The following is a 17,584-nucleotide window of genomic DNA, read 5'->3' on the forward strand; positions in this document are numbered from 1 at the left end:
CTAAGCAGCATTGACCAACTTCAGCACTGTAAATCCGCCTTTTCTTTCGCATTCTTCCCAGGAACACCGTATTCGTTGAATAATTCCCGAGGATAGGAGCGACTGTTCATTTAAGGTTTAATCCTAAAGGATGGATCCAAATTTGCCATGTCGCGCATAGTGGAATGGGTGATCCCGATCAGCAGTGTTCCACGAAATACGCAGTGGGATAACAGAGCCAAGCTTTGCCCAGCCAAGTTTGATGCTTCCCAATCAATGCTGCAATTTTTGAGGACATGCAGAATGGAAAGATCAGGGCAACGCAGTCAGCCTACTACGTGACAACGCACCCATCACTTCCAAGATTCGATGTTGTTCTCGTGCGAAAAGAAATACTATGAAGTGATCACAATCTATCCATTAAGAAGGCGTGTCTATCAGCTCCAAGAACAACCCATCTCTAAATATGCAATATTACGTTTGGTTTCAGTAGGTGTACATCGCAGGCCCTGATCTCCCGATGAACGCCCCATGTAGCTGGTCGAGACTCCCGAAGTTTTGCGCCAACTCCAAATGTTTCTGACACTCATTTTGAACCTCTTCCCATGACCAGTGACAGTCGCGCTCCTTCTTCGCGTTTGCAGTAATGTTCTCAAATCCTTGTGTCTGTTCCGAGGAAGGCTTAGACGGAAACAGGCCACACTCTAACATGACAGACTCAGGCGGGCAAGTCACGCGACCTGCTTTGAAGACGTACTTTGTGATAGCGGTAGCGTAGATTCGATCTTGTTGGTCACCAAATTTCTTTGTGTCTGAGAACGGTGATGCCTTCGCTGCTGGTGGACTAACTAGGAAGCGCGTCGGTTTATTCGAGCCTGATTTTGTGAAGTGACTAACGACGTAAATCCATTTCTCATCCCAGCAGAGAACACGCGAGGAGATTTCGTAATGCGCAAAAGGGGGAATGGCCTTCTTGAAAATGCACGAGGTTCCACCAAGGTTGAACATCTTGGGCTTCAGTGTTTCTTTGCCACGAGCTAGGGGCTGGACGACATCTTTGAAAAGGGCAAGCATAAGTTCGGTGCGGTTGTCGTCGAGGTCATTGAAAAAAGTGCTGTTGGACTTGTGCAAATTGTAATCAATATCAAGCAGAGGAGTGTACGAGGAAGTGACCACTGGAGCAAACAGAGACTCGCCGCCATGCTTCGCGCTCTTTACTGTGAGTTGAGTACGTCGGAAAAGGAGATGCCGTGCAAGCTGTGAGAAGAGTCGTCCCTGTGTTGATAGTTAGTTCGCAGCAAAATTCCTATTAGGTGGGTCACTTTACGTGCCACATGAAAATAAGGCTTTTGGCGTTACTCAAGAGAACAGCGCCCAATAGACCTGCAACGATGAAGATCTGGGCAGGGCTGAGGTGAATTGTGATTCCCGGAGATTGGGAGATGTCCATCATTTTAGTTACAATGTCTCGAATCTGAGGTTGGGTTCTGGATGGAAAAATAAATATTAAATCAGCAGGAAGGATTTGATAAAACTTTCAAGGAATTGACTTATGGAATCGCCGAGAGAAGTTGGATGTTTACTATATATCCGCACATGACTTGCGTAAGGTCTCAAATTAGCACCACAGTATGATTTTTTTGGACCTCTGCTGTAGTCAGCGCTGCGATCTGCAGTTGGGCAGAGCGGCTGGGCTAAGCGGCACCAGCAATACCTGAGAAATGCCTAGGCCCTGAGGTTGTCACGTCGAAGGCATTATTTCAAACACAAGCGTCCGGGGCGCAGTGGCGGGCCTTGGGGTCCGCTTGGCCATCACTGGAGATGCGAAGTGTGGCGAGTATCAAAACCAAGGGCGGGAAGGTGCTGGCGGGAGGAGAAGCGTACGAGGGCCCTACGGAGTTCGGGAATCACACACAGGAAGAAGGCGCCGGCAAGATGGTGCGTTTTGGAGTACGGATCGAAAATGTTGGATGCCGAGTAGAAACCCGCGGTGAAGTGTTAGCTGGCACCAACAGCTGTTGGGTGCTGAAGCCGCCCTGGTCCAAGCGCAGATCCGGAGCGCGCTAACCAGGCCAGCACGCCCGCGCCACATGGCCGGAAACAGATCTTCCTAACTTACCGCTTCGGGCCTGATCAACGTTGCCGAGACCGCGCTTAGCCCCTGGCCCCCCTGTCTCAGCCTCCCAAATCCCCCGCCCTCTTCGCAATCCCAGGAGGGTGGCTGACGTGGACCATGCACTGCGCACGTCGTGACCTCGGACATGTCCATAGTGGATTTCCTTTTTTGCCATTTCACAACACTGACTAACCCCCTCAGTTCGAGGCGGAGCGTGCAGTACGCCAACCACAGCAATTGCTCTCCTTGCTGTTCTACGGTGAAAGGTTGAATCCTTGAATGATGACAAAGGCGCCTCCGAAGGCTACTTTCAGCCGTCAGTGCACCACTGCCTCCATCAAAACTTAGTAGCCGGTGTCAAAATAACCTCATCGCGATTCTTTGTTCTGCCCCGAATCCTGCGAGACGATCTGGGGATCTCTCTCGGGGACTTGGTCGGTCTTTGGGAAATTGACATCGTGTCAGAATAAGCCTCCCATTTGGCGGGAACGGCGCAGCGGAGCCTCATATTGTTATACTCCTCGAGTCCTCAAAGCGTTTCAGGTTCTTGGATATTGGGGCGGTACTCAAACTTCCCACTTTCCTTCAATCATCGTGTGGTATCCCTTATTTCTATTTTTGACACTAGCAAGGATAGCACTGGTCTCTTTCCCCACGTTTCTTCTCTGTACAAGACAGCGTTTAGAATCTGAACCGCTGTCTCTTAGGCTACACACCTCAGAAAATTGAGTCGGTGCCCACTTTTCAGACCCACGAAGCATCGCATAAGATCAGCAACAATCATCAGCTTCACCACTCTTTCGAAGCTACCACAGCACACACTTCGCAATGGATGCAGACAGGCGACTCATCAAGGCTCTGGAGGCAGCCAACGATGCTCTTCAGCACTTGTCCATGTCGCCAGACTTTGGATGCCTTGACTGCACACACATCGACCGCTTACTGGCGAGGGTGGTTGACCTGCCGACCGAAGGAAACCAGAGGAACAGCCGACGGAATCTCTTGGTAATACGGCAATGGATGATCACAGAAGGGCCAGGCGTTGTCTTACTCGAGGTGTTGGGACAACTGTACTGGAGGTTGGGCGAGCTCAACGGAAAGCAGTTCGAGAAGTTCAAAACAACGATGCAGCAGCAGGGCCCCTATCTCGCTCTGATCCAGGACTCAAACGCGGTGACGCTTGTCGTACAACGGATTCGACATATCCAAAAGTCAAAGGCGGATGCCTGCCAGGACTTCTTGTGCGAGCTCTCCGACATTACCGGCATGAAAGGTGAGTTGCCATGGCTAAGTGGCTGGAAAAGATACTGATCTTTCTAGTGGATTCTCCCATGGCCGACATGGACATGCTGCGCGCTTCATCGAGCAGCCCCTTTACCCCACAGTCAGTGAATTCACTTGACAGTGCCTCCTCTCAAGAGTCTTGGCTTGGTCTGATCAAGTATGTTCCAAATAGTAGCCTTTGGGGTGGAGATATGGAGCAACTTTTGATTGATTTTTGTATGTGCGCTGGCGCCAGAATTTGACCACCTCAGCTAATGACTTGTAGATATCAACGGAATCTGCCCAGGACGGACGCCAATGACAGGTGCTAATACTTACCTATCACTCCTGAGAGTTGCAGATACCTGCCAAAGTACTCGATATGCTCTTCTTAGCCTGAGCGCCTCTTACATCGGTGAATACCTCCCTTCGGAGAAGGAAAAATATCACCGAGCCGATCTTTTTTATTCAACGCAAGCATTACAAGCTCTTGCGCGGCAGATTAGCAATGGCGAAGCGTATGATGCCGCTCTAGCAACGAGCATGCTTTTGATGCATCACGATGCGGTGAACAACACCGACGAATTGAGCCTGTGCTGGTCAATTCACGCCAACGTATTTGACACAATACCTGCGGCCTACTTTGATCACCATGCAGATCCTGCGCTCTTCATCCGACACCAATTGGTTCTTGCACGAACTGCACAGACGTCCTTCAAACTTCAGAACACTCAGCTTCACTCATTAGAAACGAAGAACTGGTATGAAGGTACTCCTCCAGGCGAAGCACAGCGCATTTGCGGCATCCTCGGGGTATCGCCACAACTTCTGTTTCTTATCTCATCTGTCACCTCGCTTGCATCCGACGCCAAGAGCCCCATGAAGTCGCACAAGCACGTGTATGCACAACTTCAAGAGTCGCAATTAGCAAATCTTCGTCAATGGACGAGTGAAATTCAGGGTGAGCCACAAGAAGTTGTGCTCGCTACTGCAGAAGCTTATCGTCTTGCTGCGTTGATTTACTTGCGATGCCGCCTCTATGGGTACGCTCCCTGTCAGCCATATTAGTTTGAGGCTTTTACTGATGAAAAAACTCAGCTATACGCGTTTTAATCCCGCAGTCATGGAGCTCAATGACGCTCTCTCTACCGTTCTCCTCTCGCTTCCCGTGAAGGGCCATCTTTATACTGCCATTTACCCAACCTGGCCTCTCTTCATTGCGGCTGTGACAGCAAGTGCCGACAAGCGCGATTGTCTCTACCAGCGCGTAGTTCCAATCACGGAAGGCGACAAGAACACCCTTCCTGCAGTTCTCCAGCGCGTTTCGGGGCTTCGAATCTGGCTTGCAAATCAAGATCCAACTCAACAACTCCGAGACGGCTGGTGGGATGAGATGCTGGAGCCCAGCAGCAGCACCAAGGCCGTCTCTGCAAACCGTCTCTTATGTCTGGGTTAAATCCAAGCATCCTTTTTCTTTCGGCGCCTGCCTTCCCGGTGAAGGACGGAATATTTTTCAGGTGGCAGGATGCTATCGAGTCGCGAGAACCTAGTGATCGGGCTAGAACCACCAACTTCAGCAGACATGGAGGTCTATATAGACATACGGATCTGACTTCTGCCCTTCGTTAAGGCTGACGCATTCGCAAAATCCTGAAACCGGAATGTGGTGGCTCAGTAACGGTGCGGCTCTGTCTAGCCACACGGACGGGGCAAAGTAAGACATCCGAACGAACATCACATCTTACTCATCTTTGTACATGCTTTTCCATTCCTCTCATTTAGTTGCTATTATACCCATAGACCATTGCAGCGATGGAATGCCTCATGCTGGAGGTGGAGTTCCCGGGTTTCTTTCCTTATTTCCCACTGGGCATTGGCCCTCGCATTTGCATCGGTGTTATGCTATTTGATGTCTAGATAGACTGGTTAATCTGCCATTTGTGCGCATAGAAGAATGATTCTAAAATATCTGTATGACCATTATCAGCCACTTCATTTCAATGCAAATATACAATCTAAATCCAAATGTCTACAAAATGATTCGCTTTCCAAACCCACCTTAGTGACCAATATGACAACTGAACTCTTTATCCCCGACTAAATTTGGGCCCTTGTCCTGCCGGGCGGTTTAGGCAGCGGAAACGAACGAAGAAAGTCCGTAGTTCGATTCTGCAGGGTATCGCACTGCACTGTGGCAGTGTGGTACTTCGTATAAGCATACTTATCTGATGCGGCTCCGAAATATGGGACTTCATGGGGCCTTAGTGGAGGCTGTACTATTCGCGCTAATTGTATTGTTTGCAAGTTAGTAGTTTATGATTCTAAGTTTGATTGAACGAAATCGTCAAGTCAGACTTCGTTCTTTGAAATCTGAATCCGGTCTGTCGCAAAGCTGTTCCACACCACCGGCGATACTACTATTTTCGCCGCATGATTCTCATCCATACCCGATGTCGAAAAGAGAAAGTGTGCTTCTTTGGCACATTCTCTCCATAACACTATCATTTGTAGTTGTGGTCTACAACTACACCTCTACCACGCGGGAACTCTTTCTTCTTTAATGCCTATTTGATACTTCCATCATAGTTCTACAGATGATGCGTTCATCATACGACCCAGAATGCACACTTGTGGATCCAACATGTCATATTAGCGCCGCATTTGTGGTATAATCCTACGGTATTTTGTGCCGCAATTGCACATATTTCTGCCACTGTTCTAACAACCCTCCTATCTCTCTCCATCCCCACATTCCAAAGTTTTCCTAGCTTGTTCCGAGAAGCGGTTTTAGCAAATGTCACAAAAATCCGACCGACCGATCAGCGCCGACTCCGAACCGGCCTATCTATCCAATCACAAATCGGCTGTAATATGTACCATCTCTCGTTGTTATGTAGAAGCTTTCCTCAACATTGCAGGTTCACTGATACGATTTTGCGGGATAGAAGAAGCAATCGCGGCGTGCTTTTTTTCAATAGGCGTAAGTGTCCGTACGCAGCAGCAGCGTTACGGTCTGGATACTAGTTATCGCGCGGAGTTGTTGATTGCTGGTGGGATTCTATTGTGGTAGTATAGTCGATCGCTTTTACAGTGGATCGCGCGGGTACTGCTGTTGTTGTCTAGCTGCTAGTTCGTGCAGCTTTGTTGTTTGTTTTAGTGTGCGTCTCGCACTATCTCCTCCTTACTTCGTGCGGTAGCAGGGCTTGCCGTACGATGCAAAGAATTAATCTGCTATCCCTAAGGATAGGTAACAAAACAAAGTACCTCACAGGGCGTGGGTACTCCGTCGTCACTCTTGTTAATTTGCAGTTAATCAAATCAACCACTAATTAGTGTTGAATGGGCTCTTTCAGCTAGCTGCTTATGGTAAAAGCACTTAAGTAGCAAGAGTAAGAGTAGTGTACAGTGTGCACAGCGTACGGAGTAGGTAAGGTGGGCAACAGATTTCTGGTCATTGCTTGGCTTGCTTGCGTACGGATGAAAAGGAGAATATCTACATGTTCGCGCACGGAGGTTCGCGCACGAGCATCACGTGACATAGCTACGTGATCCTTCTCGCGCGATAACTAGTATCCAGACCGTAACGCTGCTGCTGCGTACGGACAGTAAGTCGAAATTATGAGTTGAGGTCCGCAGGCTGGGCGAAAGGATTTTCTCGATGTTAGCGAAAAGTTAGGTGACACGCTCTTGCAGACACATGTGGTTGAAGAAGCAGTCGGCAGGGTGCGCGAAGCTTACCTCAGGAGGTGAGAATACTTGGGAATCGCTTTAAAACCATACCTCCTTCTTGACTTGGATATAATGACGAAATGATTAATGTATGCAATGTTTCTTTCCACCATTTTCAGTGTATTCATTATGTGAGAGAAGCTGGCTGGACCTGAGAGCTACGAACCGTTCCCTCTGTATTCGCTGCTCCATATCCTCTTTAACTTGAGGATATTGAGGATTATGAGTCGGATTTTTGTCGAGCTAACGTCTGGACATAATCTAACCTGGAGATTTACAAGCCAGAAGCTCGACAGGGGTGTGCAAAGTGTTTCTGGGCATCCTGTGAACGATCCGGCTGCTAGCGTGTAAATTTTTGTTACAAATATGTCTCTAAAAGAAAGATTGAAGGGTGGGCAAACCCACGTAACCTTTAAGAATTAGAGATTGCAGAAAGGATAGGATTTGATTGTTCTCAACGAAAGGAGTCAAGGAGTGAGGTCTTTCGCCTCCATACCACAGTATTACAGACTGGGCAGAAGAGAACAAACTGATCTAGGTTGTACATATGCCTCGCCCTGAGACGATCTCTTTAGGTTCGATGTCCGACCAACCGTGATTTTTCCCTGTCAATTATTGAATTAGAACCAGGTCCACTTCACTCTCATGTATAGGGCAGTATGATGACACCAAATTGTGACATAGGGGCTCAACGTAACCTGTCCTAAGTACAAAGTGCTCCATTAGTGGTAATCTGATTGCTTTGTCACACACGATCAAGGATGGAGATGATGCTTTCTTGAATCAAGCAGTACAGGTCTGACATGTTTACAAATACACCTAGACTATATATAACGCCGCCCATGAATGATATAAAAAGCTTATGCACCCTATGCTTTAACCTCAACCTCAACTGGAGCCGCAATTCCATTCCCGTTAACGTGTGCAACGCCATTCAGCTCATGGTTCACCCCATTCGAGATCTCTGGGATTGGTTTAGCAGACGTGGGTTCCAAGAGCAGATCCTCCTCATTGACTGTCATAGTCCAGCCAAACTCGTCCGCGATCTTGCCCCTCATGATGTTCCTGAGAGCAGTGCCAAGCCGAAGAGTGCACTCACCCGTCGTCTCCCCAAACACGAACTTCTCCCCCGTTGAAGGTCTTGCGAGTAATCGAATAGGCAGCAGGGAAGCAGCGGTACCAACGGCAATCACCTCATCCATGAACTTGCACTCGCTCCAAGGGATCTCGCGTTTCTCGACTTTCCAACCAAAAGACTTTGCAAGCGCAAGACAACTGTCCGAAGTAATACTCTGAACAATGTTCTTGCTATCCGGAACAACCACGGTAACCTGGTCGCCATTCTTCTTGATACCAATGAATCCGGAAGTCGAAAACTCCTCAATGCACGTCCGGGTCTGAGCATCTAAGTGAAGCGTAACATGAAAGCCCTGAGAGCGCGCCTTGTCCGTGTGGCGGATCACAGGAGCATAGTTTCCCCCAACCTTAGCACCACCAGTTCCCCGTGGAGCAGCGCGGTCGAAGTCCTCGATCACGCAGGCAGGGAGCGGCTGAACACCATGGTAGGTGGTTCCGGGCTGGACGTAAACTGCGAAAGTGTACTCGGTCGGGGCGGTTAAGGAAAGGTGGCCACTGGAACCGAAGACAAGCGGTCTGACATACATCAGAGCCTCACTGCTGTGAGGAGCAACCCATTCTGCGTTTCGTGCACAGGCCAATTTCACGCATTTCATGAAGTGGTCTTGTGGGATCTCGGGGATAGAGACGTAACTTGCGCTCACGGCGAGGCGGTCGGCATGTGCAGTAGGACGGAACAAAAGAATATTTCCATCCGGACCGCGGTGTGCCTTCAGTCCCTCGTAGGCTTGCTGGCCTAACGTTTTGTTACGAAAGTATGCCGAAGGGCTGCGGAAGACTTACCGTAGTTGAGTGCAGGAGCGAGACCGTGAATCTTGATGTATGGGTCTTGAATGAATCTAGGGGCACTCCACTCGCCAGTAGCGACCGAATATGTAGACTCAACGTGACCATTGACTATTAAATCAGTTAGGGGGGACGGCCCAAATCGAGTACGAGGAAAGAACACTTACCATTGTCCTGGATGGACAAGCCAAGGCGGTTCCAGTCAATGGTTTCAAGAGGAGCTGGAGGAAACATGCTGCAGGGTATAGAAAATTCTATAGTTGACCTGAGAAGTATAAAAGAAAACTTTGGAGACGCGTGCGTGTTAAGAAAATATATCCCTGAAACGGAATGAAGGTCGCAGGAATATGCTGAAGCAGGTAGGAGCAGAGCCTAGGCTGTAAATAAAGGGTACTTCCTTCGAAATAATTCCCGTTCTACAACTCCTTATCATCCAAATGGGGACATACGGAAACACCTTCTAATCTTAGACCGCCATTCCAAAGGGCCATCAGCCCTCTCAGCTTTCAGACTGAGCCTAAGGGCCCGGCCAATTGCATGCCTGCGAGTCATCATCGGAACGGAAATATCCATGGCTGCGGTTGCACGTTAGTACTCGGCTTACGATGGGGACAGCAGCGGCGGGCTAAGCTTTGCGCAGAGGATTCCCGCCCCTGTTCCGCTGCGTGGCTTGCGGCAAGGGTCTGCCCAGCCCACACTTAATCGCCGTTAGTGTGTGTATGTCAGATGTCAGATCTGTCGAGACCCGGGAGTAGACGAAAAAAGTGTCCGCGAAGGGATGATGATAGATCATGGCTGATGAAACGGGCTGACGGAAATTGTGTTGTGGAGGTAGTGGAGGCTGAGCTAGCTTACGGGTTGGAGGTTGGCGCCGGCCTTGTAAAATTGGGTGTGGCTGAAGGCGCACGTGCTTAAGAAATTGATGTCCTGGAATTTAGTCAACCCTTTCAACAAACACACCTAGGCAGGGAATGAGATGTGACGGAGAAGTCGTGAAGAGTATTCGATAGAGCAACCCGGCGTTCTTCTATCCTCTCAGCCAAGAATATTGCTGATTTGAAGAATGGGTGAGTAGAGGGAACACTAATTCATTGAGCTTGATGGGTACAATGTGTTAGGCAACCTTCGTGAATGTTCGATGCATCTGGGTGGTATATTATCACCAGCGATCTTTGGTTACATCTCAACCAGAGAATTCGTAACTGAGGCAGTGAGACTATGTGTCTCTCCAGATTAGAAGAAATTGCCCTTGAACTGTGGTCTCGATTAATTAAAGTCAAGAAGACAGAATCTCCTACCCAAACTTATCACCAGCCTTCCTCTGGGTGCATCAAGACATTATGGCACAACTTTGCCGTTATCGAAACGCTATGATACTAGGAAGTGGAATCTAATTTTGTATAATTACACAGCTCTTAGAATCTTGAAAACCGCTGACTATGCACCAACCAGGTAGAACATATATCAAACATTAAGGGAAATACAATGCAGACCCAATTCCATAACCATTGCCAAGATCATATGCAAAAAGAAGGGTACACGCATCAGTGATATCAATATTTTCCCACCTAAACGCCTGGGGCCCAAACTAACACACATCATCTATGTAGAAAGGGGTAGTTAAGCAGCCTGCACCTCAGTCCAAGTATCCAATACCCCCTTCAGCCTCTCACTCCCCGTAACCTCATAGGCATACTCAAACGCCTCCTTCGAAATATCGAATGGCCGTGCAGTGACATTGGGAATATATCGACCAATTAGCTTTTCTGGATCCATCCAGTCCTTGCGGATATTTTGCTCGAGGACCTCACGGAAGGCTGCGAGGTTGGGGCGTAGGAAGGAAGAGTGGAAGGGGACGTCAATGCCGGCGAGTGGTATGGTGGCTTTCCCACGCTCGACGGAGAGAATGTCTCTGTTGGAATTGGCGGAGACGTGTCTCTTGATGATTTCATCAATGGGGGCAGGGGAAGCGGAGGTGGCGAGTTCGTTGCAGACATCGGTTAGATTTTGGAGATTGCGAAGTGTGCCTGCGCAGACGTATTGCCTGTTTTCGACGTTGTAGTTAACGATTTCGAGAAGAGCGGCGGTCTCGGTGCTGAGAGCCGTCACAATTGCTTCTAGTTTTCTAACATCAAAGCCTTTGGTGACCCGACTCGGATCCACTGCCATCATACCAAACTCAGAGCGGCCTTCCTCATCGCGCTCCACAGCGACTTGCATGGACAAGCCCCTGTAAAATACAATGCTGAGGATCTGCTCCATCGGCATCATATTCGCAATGGCACAAAGGGCGGCATACTCTCCGAGTGAATGGCCTGCATATTTGCTATTGTCACTGATTAAGCCCTTCTCGTCCATATCTGCAAAGGAAGCCTTCTCCATGACCGTGAGCGCGGGTTGCGCGAACTCGGTCGAGAAGAGCAACCCCTTTGGGTGACGGTAGGTGTATGAAGGGCTGTGCTCGTTGATGTCGAAGAAGCGTTTTGTTGTTTTGTTGCCAGATTTATCATAGGAGTCATAGGTCATGGAAAGGTAATTCTTGCGAATAGCGGCTCCTCGCTTTCCGCCGAAATGGATAGTGAGTTGCTTGGGATTTTTCTTGACGATATCGGAGATACGGAAACCTGATTGCATGCATAAGCGAAGTTCTCAATTATAAGGCGTTAAGGAAGCTTACCGTAAGTCTCATCAAAGTGCTTGTCAGCACGGTCCCAGACTTGCCGTGCAGCAGTGCTCGTCTCATACAAGTCCATACCCATATTGGCCTCTTGGCTGCCCTGTCCAGTGAAGATATATGCAGTCTCGGTTGGCTCGACTTCACATTCTCCAACAAGCACCTTCTCCTGACTAGCTACATTGCGTGCCTCTACCTTGATGATCTTGTTGCCCTCTAGCATAGCTATGTGCTCGAGGTGAACTTCAATGTTATCGCCCGCCTTGATCATACCACTGAACGAAGCACTGAAGTTTCGCATAGCGGTTAAGTTGTTCTCCGCGCAACGCATTTCACAGATGCTGCGAATAATGGCGCTAGAATGCATGCCGTGTGTGATTGGACCTGGAAGACCAGCATACTGCGCAAAGGCTGACGAAACGTGGATCGGGTTGAAGTCTAGTGAGATTCTTGAATAATCCCCATTGTCCTTGGGAGCAGCGAAGACGAATCCCTCTTCAGAGTTGTCAAGAGAGACCGGGCGTTCGAGCATGATTCGCTTTTGTACAATTGTCCCATGCCGTTCGAGGTAGCCCATGACTGGATTTCCGGCCGCAGTCGGCATAGAGTTGGCAAGTGAGTCGTAGTGGATTGTGCCAATTTCAGCTGGAGCCTTGGATTCCTTGGAGCTTGCGAAGACCTTCCCGATGGTCCTGATGCGGCTGTGCAGGCCCTTTGCCTTGAGTGCGGAGAAAGTCTCCAGCTCAAAAGTTAGAGTCTTCTCAGACAGCTCGTCAGCCTCTATCGGGTCACGGAATGTGATCCACTCCTTTGATAACAAAAGGTTAGCCTGACTTGCTGAGGTGAACTGCACTTTTCGTGTCTCTTCCTTACGAGTGGTGAATGACTCGGAGAAGTCGGTGTAAGTTCCTCGATAGAAGAATTCCGAGACAACATCCATAACCGGAATGCGGTCTCTGCTGATTGTTGCGCAGATCTCCACAGTCTTGCCAGTATCACCGATCGTAATGGAGGTAGTTCGAGCAAAGCTCTCCGTCTTGTCGCCAACTTTCAAAGGATTAGCTCCAGGGTGCATGTGGAACTTGTTAGACAAGTGGACGAGCTTCAAAAGATCTCCATGTACAAGCAGAAGAGCTTTCATGATAGCCTTCCAGCCAACCACAATAGCGAAGTCCATGGGGATCAAGCCGTTGGGGTCCGTTCCCCTCATACCACCACCAATGGTTTGCATGAACTTCTCAACAAGGCCCTGAGTAATAACAAGCTCTCCACCATTGGCTTTATAAGTTTGTCGCCCAGCTGGTAGAGCAGGCGTCTTGTAGGCCTTTCCAACCCAGAGCTTCTTGTAGAAGTCGCAGATACGATCCGTACGGCCTTCAGTATCCTCGTGCAACAAAGAGTGGGGAGTCTCCGGGTGGTACGAAAATCGGAACTCAAGGGGGATGGGCTCATTCAAGGCATTCTCGTAGCAGTACATGCGCAGGATGATCTTGTTACCAGGCTCAGTAGCAATGGACAAGTCAGTTTGGGTGTTACCATTGCTGCTCATTGTGATGGAGACGTAGTTGTGTCGCAATTTGTCCGTGATCATAACGGAGAGGCCTGGGGTAGGAGCAAAGGCTTGCCGGATAGGGTTCGGAATCATCGAGTGACCGCTCATAACAGTCTTACTTTTGAATACTGCGTATCTCCAGGAGAGTTTCTTACCAGCAAGTAAATCAAACCAAGAATCTGGAGAGGGTAGCTCTTGAGCATCTGAAGGGATCTTAAAGGTTGTAGCATTGGGCTCAGTGACAATCTGAAGGCCGTGTTGTTGCCTGGCCGACTTTCGTGAAGTGTGATGACCAAAGAACTCTACAAAAGGAATCTTCTGTCGCATGCCCCCATAATTCTGCTGTAGTATCTGCTCAAGGTGGCCGTCTTTTATATTATCTAGGATAACCTTGACTGGCTCGTTGATGTTCTCAGGCGTCGCATATGTAACTGCCACAGGGCCTTGGAGAATGCAGGTCCGCTGCACATCCTCATCGACAACAGCGTCGACGAACTCAGACTGCCAGAGAGAATCTTTCTTGAACCAGGTCTCAAAGTTATTGTCCAGAACGGGGATGAACGGGACTGGCTTCTGACCAGGTCTGCGGCAAATAGACAGGAAGAAGTCTTGATCTTCCTGATTAATGAGTTGAGTTTTGCTCTCCTGGTAAGCCTGAGAAAGGTTTCTCAAAGCCTCGAATGGTTCGTCAAAGTCGGCATAGCTCGTGAAGATGGGTTGTGTCAATTCCCAGTTGGAAAGCGGCAATCGCTCTTCAATGCGCCGGACGAAATCGCCAAAGAGCCGGATATAAGAAGGATCGATCCACTGGGAGCGCTTGCTGAGGTATAGTAGGTTGACCATACGTCTGGCAATATCGGCGTAGGTCATGTCTTTAAGATCGACTGCCCTACTGGTCGAATAGTCGTAACCGAACCAGACCTTCTGGAAATCCTTGTTGAGGCGTTCTATGATGTAGTCGCGCTGTCCCTGTATCACGGAGAGCTGCTTCTTCTTATCGAGAGAGAAGATCTTCTTGTCCATCTCAGCCCAAAATTGCACACCACGAGTAGCGATCTTGTGGATTGGCTGGCCCATCTCAGACTTGACGGTGATGATGCCTTTGCACGACTGCCACATGGCATCCTCAACACCCTCGCAAGCTGCAATAGCCTGCTTGGCTGCAAGAGAAGTATGAGCCTCCTTCGCGACCATCATGCGACTGCCGAAAAGAACACCATCAAAAGGCATGGGAGGTTGGTTGAACTTTGCCGCCCAGGTTCCGGTAAGATAAGGGAAGGTGTCGTCTGCTCCACCGAATCCACTTCCCGCAACCAAGATGATGTTTGAACACCTCCTGATAGCAGCGTAAGTCTGGAGGATGGGTTGGTGGAAATCTTCCGTGGAGTGATGGCCTCCTCCTCTTCCTCCGGTCCACTGCATCATAATCGGGAAGTTAGGGTGGGCTTTAGCAATCGTAATGACAGCCTTGATAGCGTCCACATTTCCTGGTTTAAATGAAATATGCTTCAGACCGAGATCCTCGATATAGCCTGTAGCAACGTCGAGAGACGGGACACCGGCGCCGAGTGTAATTCCATCGATTAAGGTTCCTTGGGCGATGAGACTCTTGACTAACGGGATTTGCCATTGAATAGCTCGGGGAGCGGAATAGATCAAGTTTAGAGTGATTCCTTTTCCGGCGGGAATGAGTTGCTCGATCATGCAAATAGCCTTAACGAGCGCGTCTTCATTGTGATAACCTCCGGCTGCCAGCTCAACATGATAACCAGCATTGATGACAGCTGCGACAAAATCAGGGTGAACAGTGGTAGGAGTCATGCCCGCAACCATAAGTGGTGGCACACCTAACAGCTGGCTCATCTTCGTACTGACCATTGTCCTTCCTGATGCATCAGAGAGCAGGCTCGGTTCGAAGTCTCGCAGCCAATCAGCCGACTTCTGAGTTGAGACTTCAGAAGGCGCATCAAATAGGTCTGGCTTGTAGCCAACATGTGGAAGAGATCCTTGAAGGGGCCCAGCAAGAATGACACGAGTTCCAGTTCCTTCCTTTGATCGGTGGAGGAGTGTACCAACCCCAGAAGTCTCACCAGGACCAAAGTCAATAATGCAGCTGCGGGTTGGGAAAATGGTCGCAGCTGGCCAGTCGACCATTTGGGTGGTGATGGCGTCGGTGAGAATGGGGAAGAGGGCCTCCTCCTCAACTTCCCTCAAGTCCCGACCTGTCTTGCTGTCATATACGGGGATTAGAAGATCACTAGGCTTGATCATAATAGTGTGGCGCATCATGTCATCTACAATGATGGACCTGGATTCCGCGAGATAGAAGGTATGGAAAGGGGCGGTGATGGGTAGAAACCGCGTGGTGAGAGCTTTCGAGCTGGGCTTTGCCTTTTGCTGGACATTTTTCAGCTCCTCAAGCCAAGAAGCTAGGCTCTTCAACGACTCTGGCGGACCACCAACAACGATGTTCGACGGTCCATTGACAAGAGCAATGGCTACTCGTCGGTTCTCAGGGAGATGTTGGTTGAATGCCTTGATCTGCTTCTCGAGGTCTGCTCGGTAGAGATGCATTACATTCATCATCGGCGTTGGGTCCTCTTCGGAGTTGTCCAAGTCCACCATCTTCTGCCAAGCAGTCTTCATTGGAAATTTTTGCTGGCTGCGACAGCCGGTGTAGAAAAGCGCAATCAGACATGATCTGAATGCACCTTCAAAGTCGTCCCACGTCCTGCAGGTTGCAATACCTGCCGCAACAATGATGCCCTGGCTGTGACCAGTCGATCCGTGCAAGTTCTCGACCACCTCTCCTGGTGTGAGTTGCCAGATCTTGCAAGCAACGTAAAAGCTGGCCAGCTGGCCTAGAGCAATTAATGGAAAGCTGACAGGCGCCGAGAGCAAGTACTCTGGATCTGGAGTCGTTTCCGGTTTCTTTAACCAATTGAAGAAGTCCAGGCCCTTCGGGTATTGGTTAATTGTCGTCTCGTCGTCAAGAAGCTGTTCGAAGATCATTGACGCGTAATCTAGGATATCGTCTAGGAGGCAGCCGTATGTCGCATATAAATCTCGTAGTTCTTCGAAGTAGTGCTGTGTGTTTCCCTGACCACCGAAGACTGTGTATATGGGTGTTCGCTCGGATGGATGTGATGCTGCGAAAAGATGCGGTATGCGGTTTCCCACAGGCCGTTGCATGAGATGCATAGCCTCGTAGTATGATCTTATGACATCTTGTTTATTTGCTAGCTCCGACGTCTCTCCTGGCAGCTCTGCAGCGCGGGTGTGGATGTCCTTACCCTGCAGATGCTCGCTTGCTAGCTTCTCCACTACTTTCGAAAACAGCTCAGAGGACATAGTGGTCGACGCATCTTCGCGGCTGGCAAGAAACCTCAGGAACTGCACCAGGAGTTGCAAGTGAGATGACGGCTCCTGAAACTTCTTGTCTGTGTAACACGTGAGAAAGTCATTTCGCCTGCGGCAGGCAAATAGCCTCAGGTGTTCAGGCACGGGTAGCTGGAAGTTTACACTAGCATAAGTGCACTCGACGACATACTCGGCCTCCTTGTTGTCGGCGGGCAGGCGTGGTGACGCGAAGCCGAGAGCCTCCATTGTCTAGAATTGTGAACGAAAGTAGGCAGGTGTTCGAGGCTGAGATAGACGATAGAATAGATTGGGTATTAAGTGGCAACGAGTGAATCCTGGGTATATACAAAGAAGCGGCAATTGCAAATGAAAGAGTCTCGGTGTAAAGGCAAGGGAGAGATGATGTATTTGCCCATATTATTTCTCGCTCGAAGGCACGAGCATGACCCCAGCGACCTTCTAAGCAGTTCGTGATGTTGGCCGAGTTAGTGCAGCTTACGTGCTATATCGGGATGATTGGATGTTGGTGGAAGGTTTGGGGCTGAGTGTTGTTCCCCGGATGGACTCAGATGTCTGTGCTTGCCGCTTAAGGTGGCTGACAACCAAGGGCATGGACGCAAGGCCGAATGAGGCGTGCCGGAGTAGCTTTCTTCGCTCAATACAATACCATATTTTCGATACAATACGAAACGCACCGCGCTTATGGTAGAAATAAGGCAGGCAGGGGCTTGCACAGCGGGGCACAGACCGCTACATCATGGAGTTCGACTTTTGCCGCGCCGCGTCTTTGCCCCCCCTGTTCTCAGCCCCCCCCCCCTGCAAAGCTTGTTCATCGTTTCACACGAAACCTAAAAATGACGATGGCTGAGATGTGCCACTGATAAAATCCCAGCCTAGGTGCCTGGAACGCCCCCCGCTCCGCTCCTTGATCCATCCCCGCTCAGACGCGCAACCCGCGGGCACGCCCAAGATGAATGGTCGGACTCCG

At 49.6% G+C, this 17,584-nt stretch overlaps 4 protein-coding genes across 4 annotated transcripts; 1 reads left to right on the forward strand and 3 right to left on the reverse strand.

Annotated features, from left to right (window-relative positions):
- Window positions 1–432: 432 nt before the first annotated feature.
- BDR25DRAFT_385792 (uncharacterized protein) lies at window positions 433–1,429 on the reverse strand (the record flags this gene model as incomplete). Its single annotated transcript, XM_033697958.1, has 2 exons — window positions 433–1,254; window positions 1,349–1,429. The coding sequence occupies 2 exons, from the start codon at window positions 1,427–1,429 to the stop codon at window positions 466–468; spliced, it is 870 nt and encodes a 289-aa protein (XP_033551155.1). The 3' UTR covers window positions 433–465.
- A 1,494-nt stretch (window positions 1,430–2,923) lies between these two features.
- Window positions 2,924–4,814, forward strand: BDR25DRAFT_385802 (uncharacterized protein; the record flags this gene model as incomplete). Its single annotated transcript, XM_033697959.1, has 4 exons — window positions 2,924–3,368; window positions 3,416–3,595; window positions 3,645–4,401; window positions 4,457–4,814. The coding sequence occupies 4 exons, from the start codon at window positions 2,924–2,926 to the stop codon at window positions 4,812–4,814; spliced, it is 1,740 nt and encodes a 579-aa protein (XP_033551156.1).
- A 3,142-nt stretch (window positions 4,815–7,956) lies between these two features.
- Window positions 7,957–9,244, reverse strand: BDR25DRAFT_281207 (branched-chain amino acid aminotransferase II; the record flags this gene model as incomplete). Its single annotated transcript, XM_033687873.1, has 3 exons — window positions 7,957–8,960; window positions 9,008–9,121; window positions 9,178–9,244. The coding sequence occupies 3 exons, from the start codon at window positions 9,242–9,244 to the stop codon at window positions 7,957–7,959; spliced, it is 1,185 nt and encodes a 394-aa protein (XP_033551157.1).
- Window positions 9,245–10,592: 1,348 nt separating this feature from the next.
- Window positions 10,593–16,587, reverse strand: BDR25DRAFT_385808 (beta subunit of fatty acid synthase; the record flags this gene model as incomplete). The annotated part of the gene is made up of 3 exons (XM_033697960.1): window positions 10,593–11,634; window positions 11,688–15,458; window positions 15,495–16,587. The coding sequence occupies 3 exons, from the start codon at window positions 16,585–16,587 to the stop codon at window positions 10,631–10,633; spliced, it is 5,868 nt and encodes a 1,955-aa protein (XP_033551158.1). The 3' UTR covers window positions 10,593–10,630.
- Between the last annotated feature and the right edge of the window lie 997 nt (window positions 16,588–17,584).

This window comes from Lindgomyces ingoldianus (genome assembly GCF_010093535.1).
Source record: "Lindgomyces ingoldianus strain ATCC 200398 unplaced genomic scaffold BDR25scaffold_7, whole genome shotgun sequence".
Classification (NCBI taxonomy): Eukaryota; Fungi; Ascomycota; class Dothideomycetes; order Pleosporales; family Lindgomycetaceae; genus Lindgomyces; species Lindgomyces ingoldianus.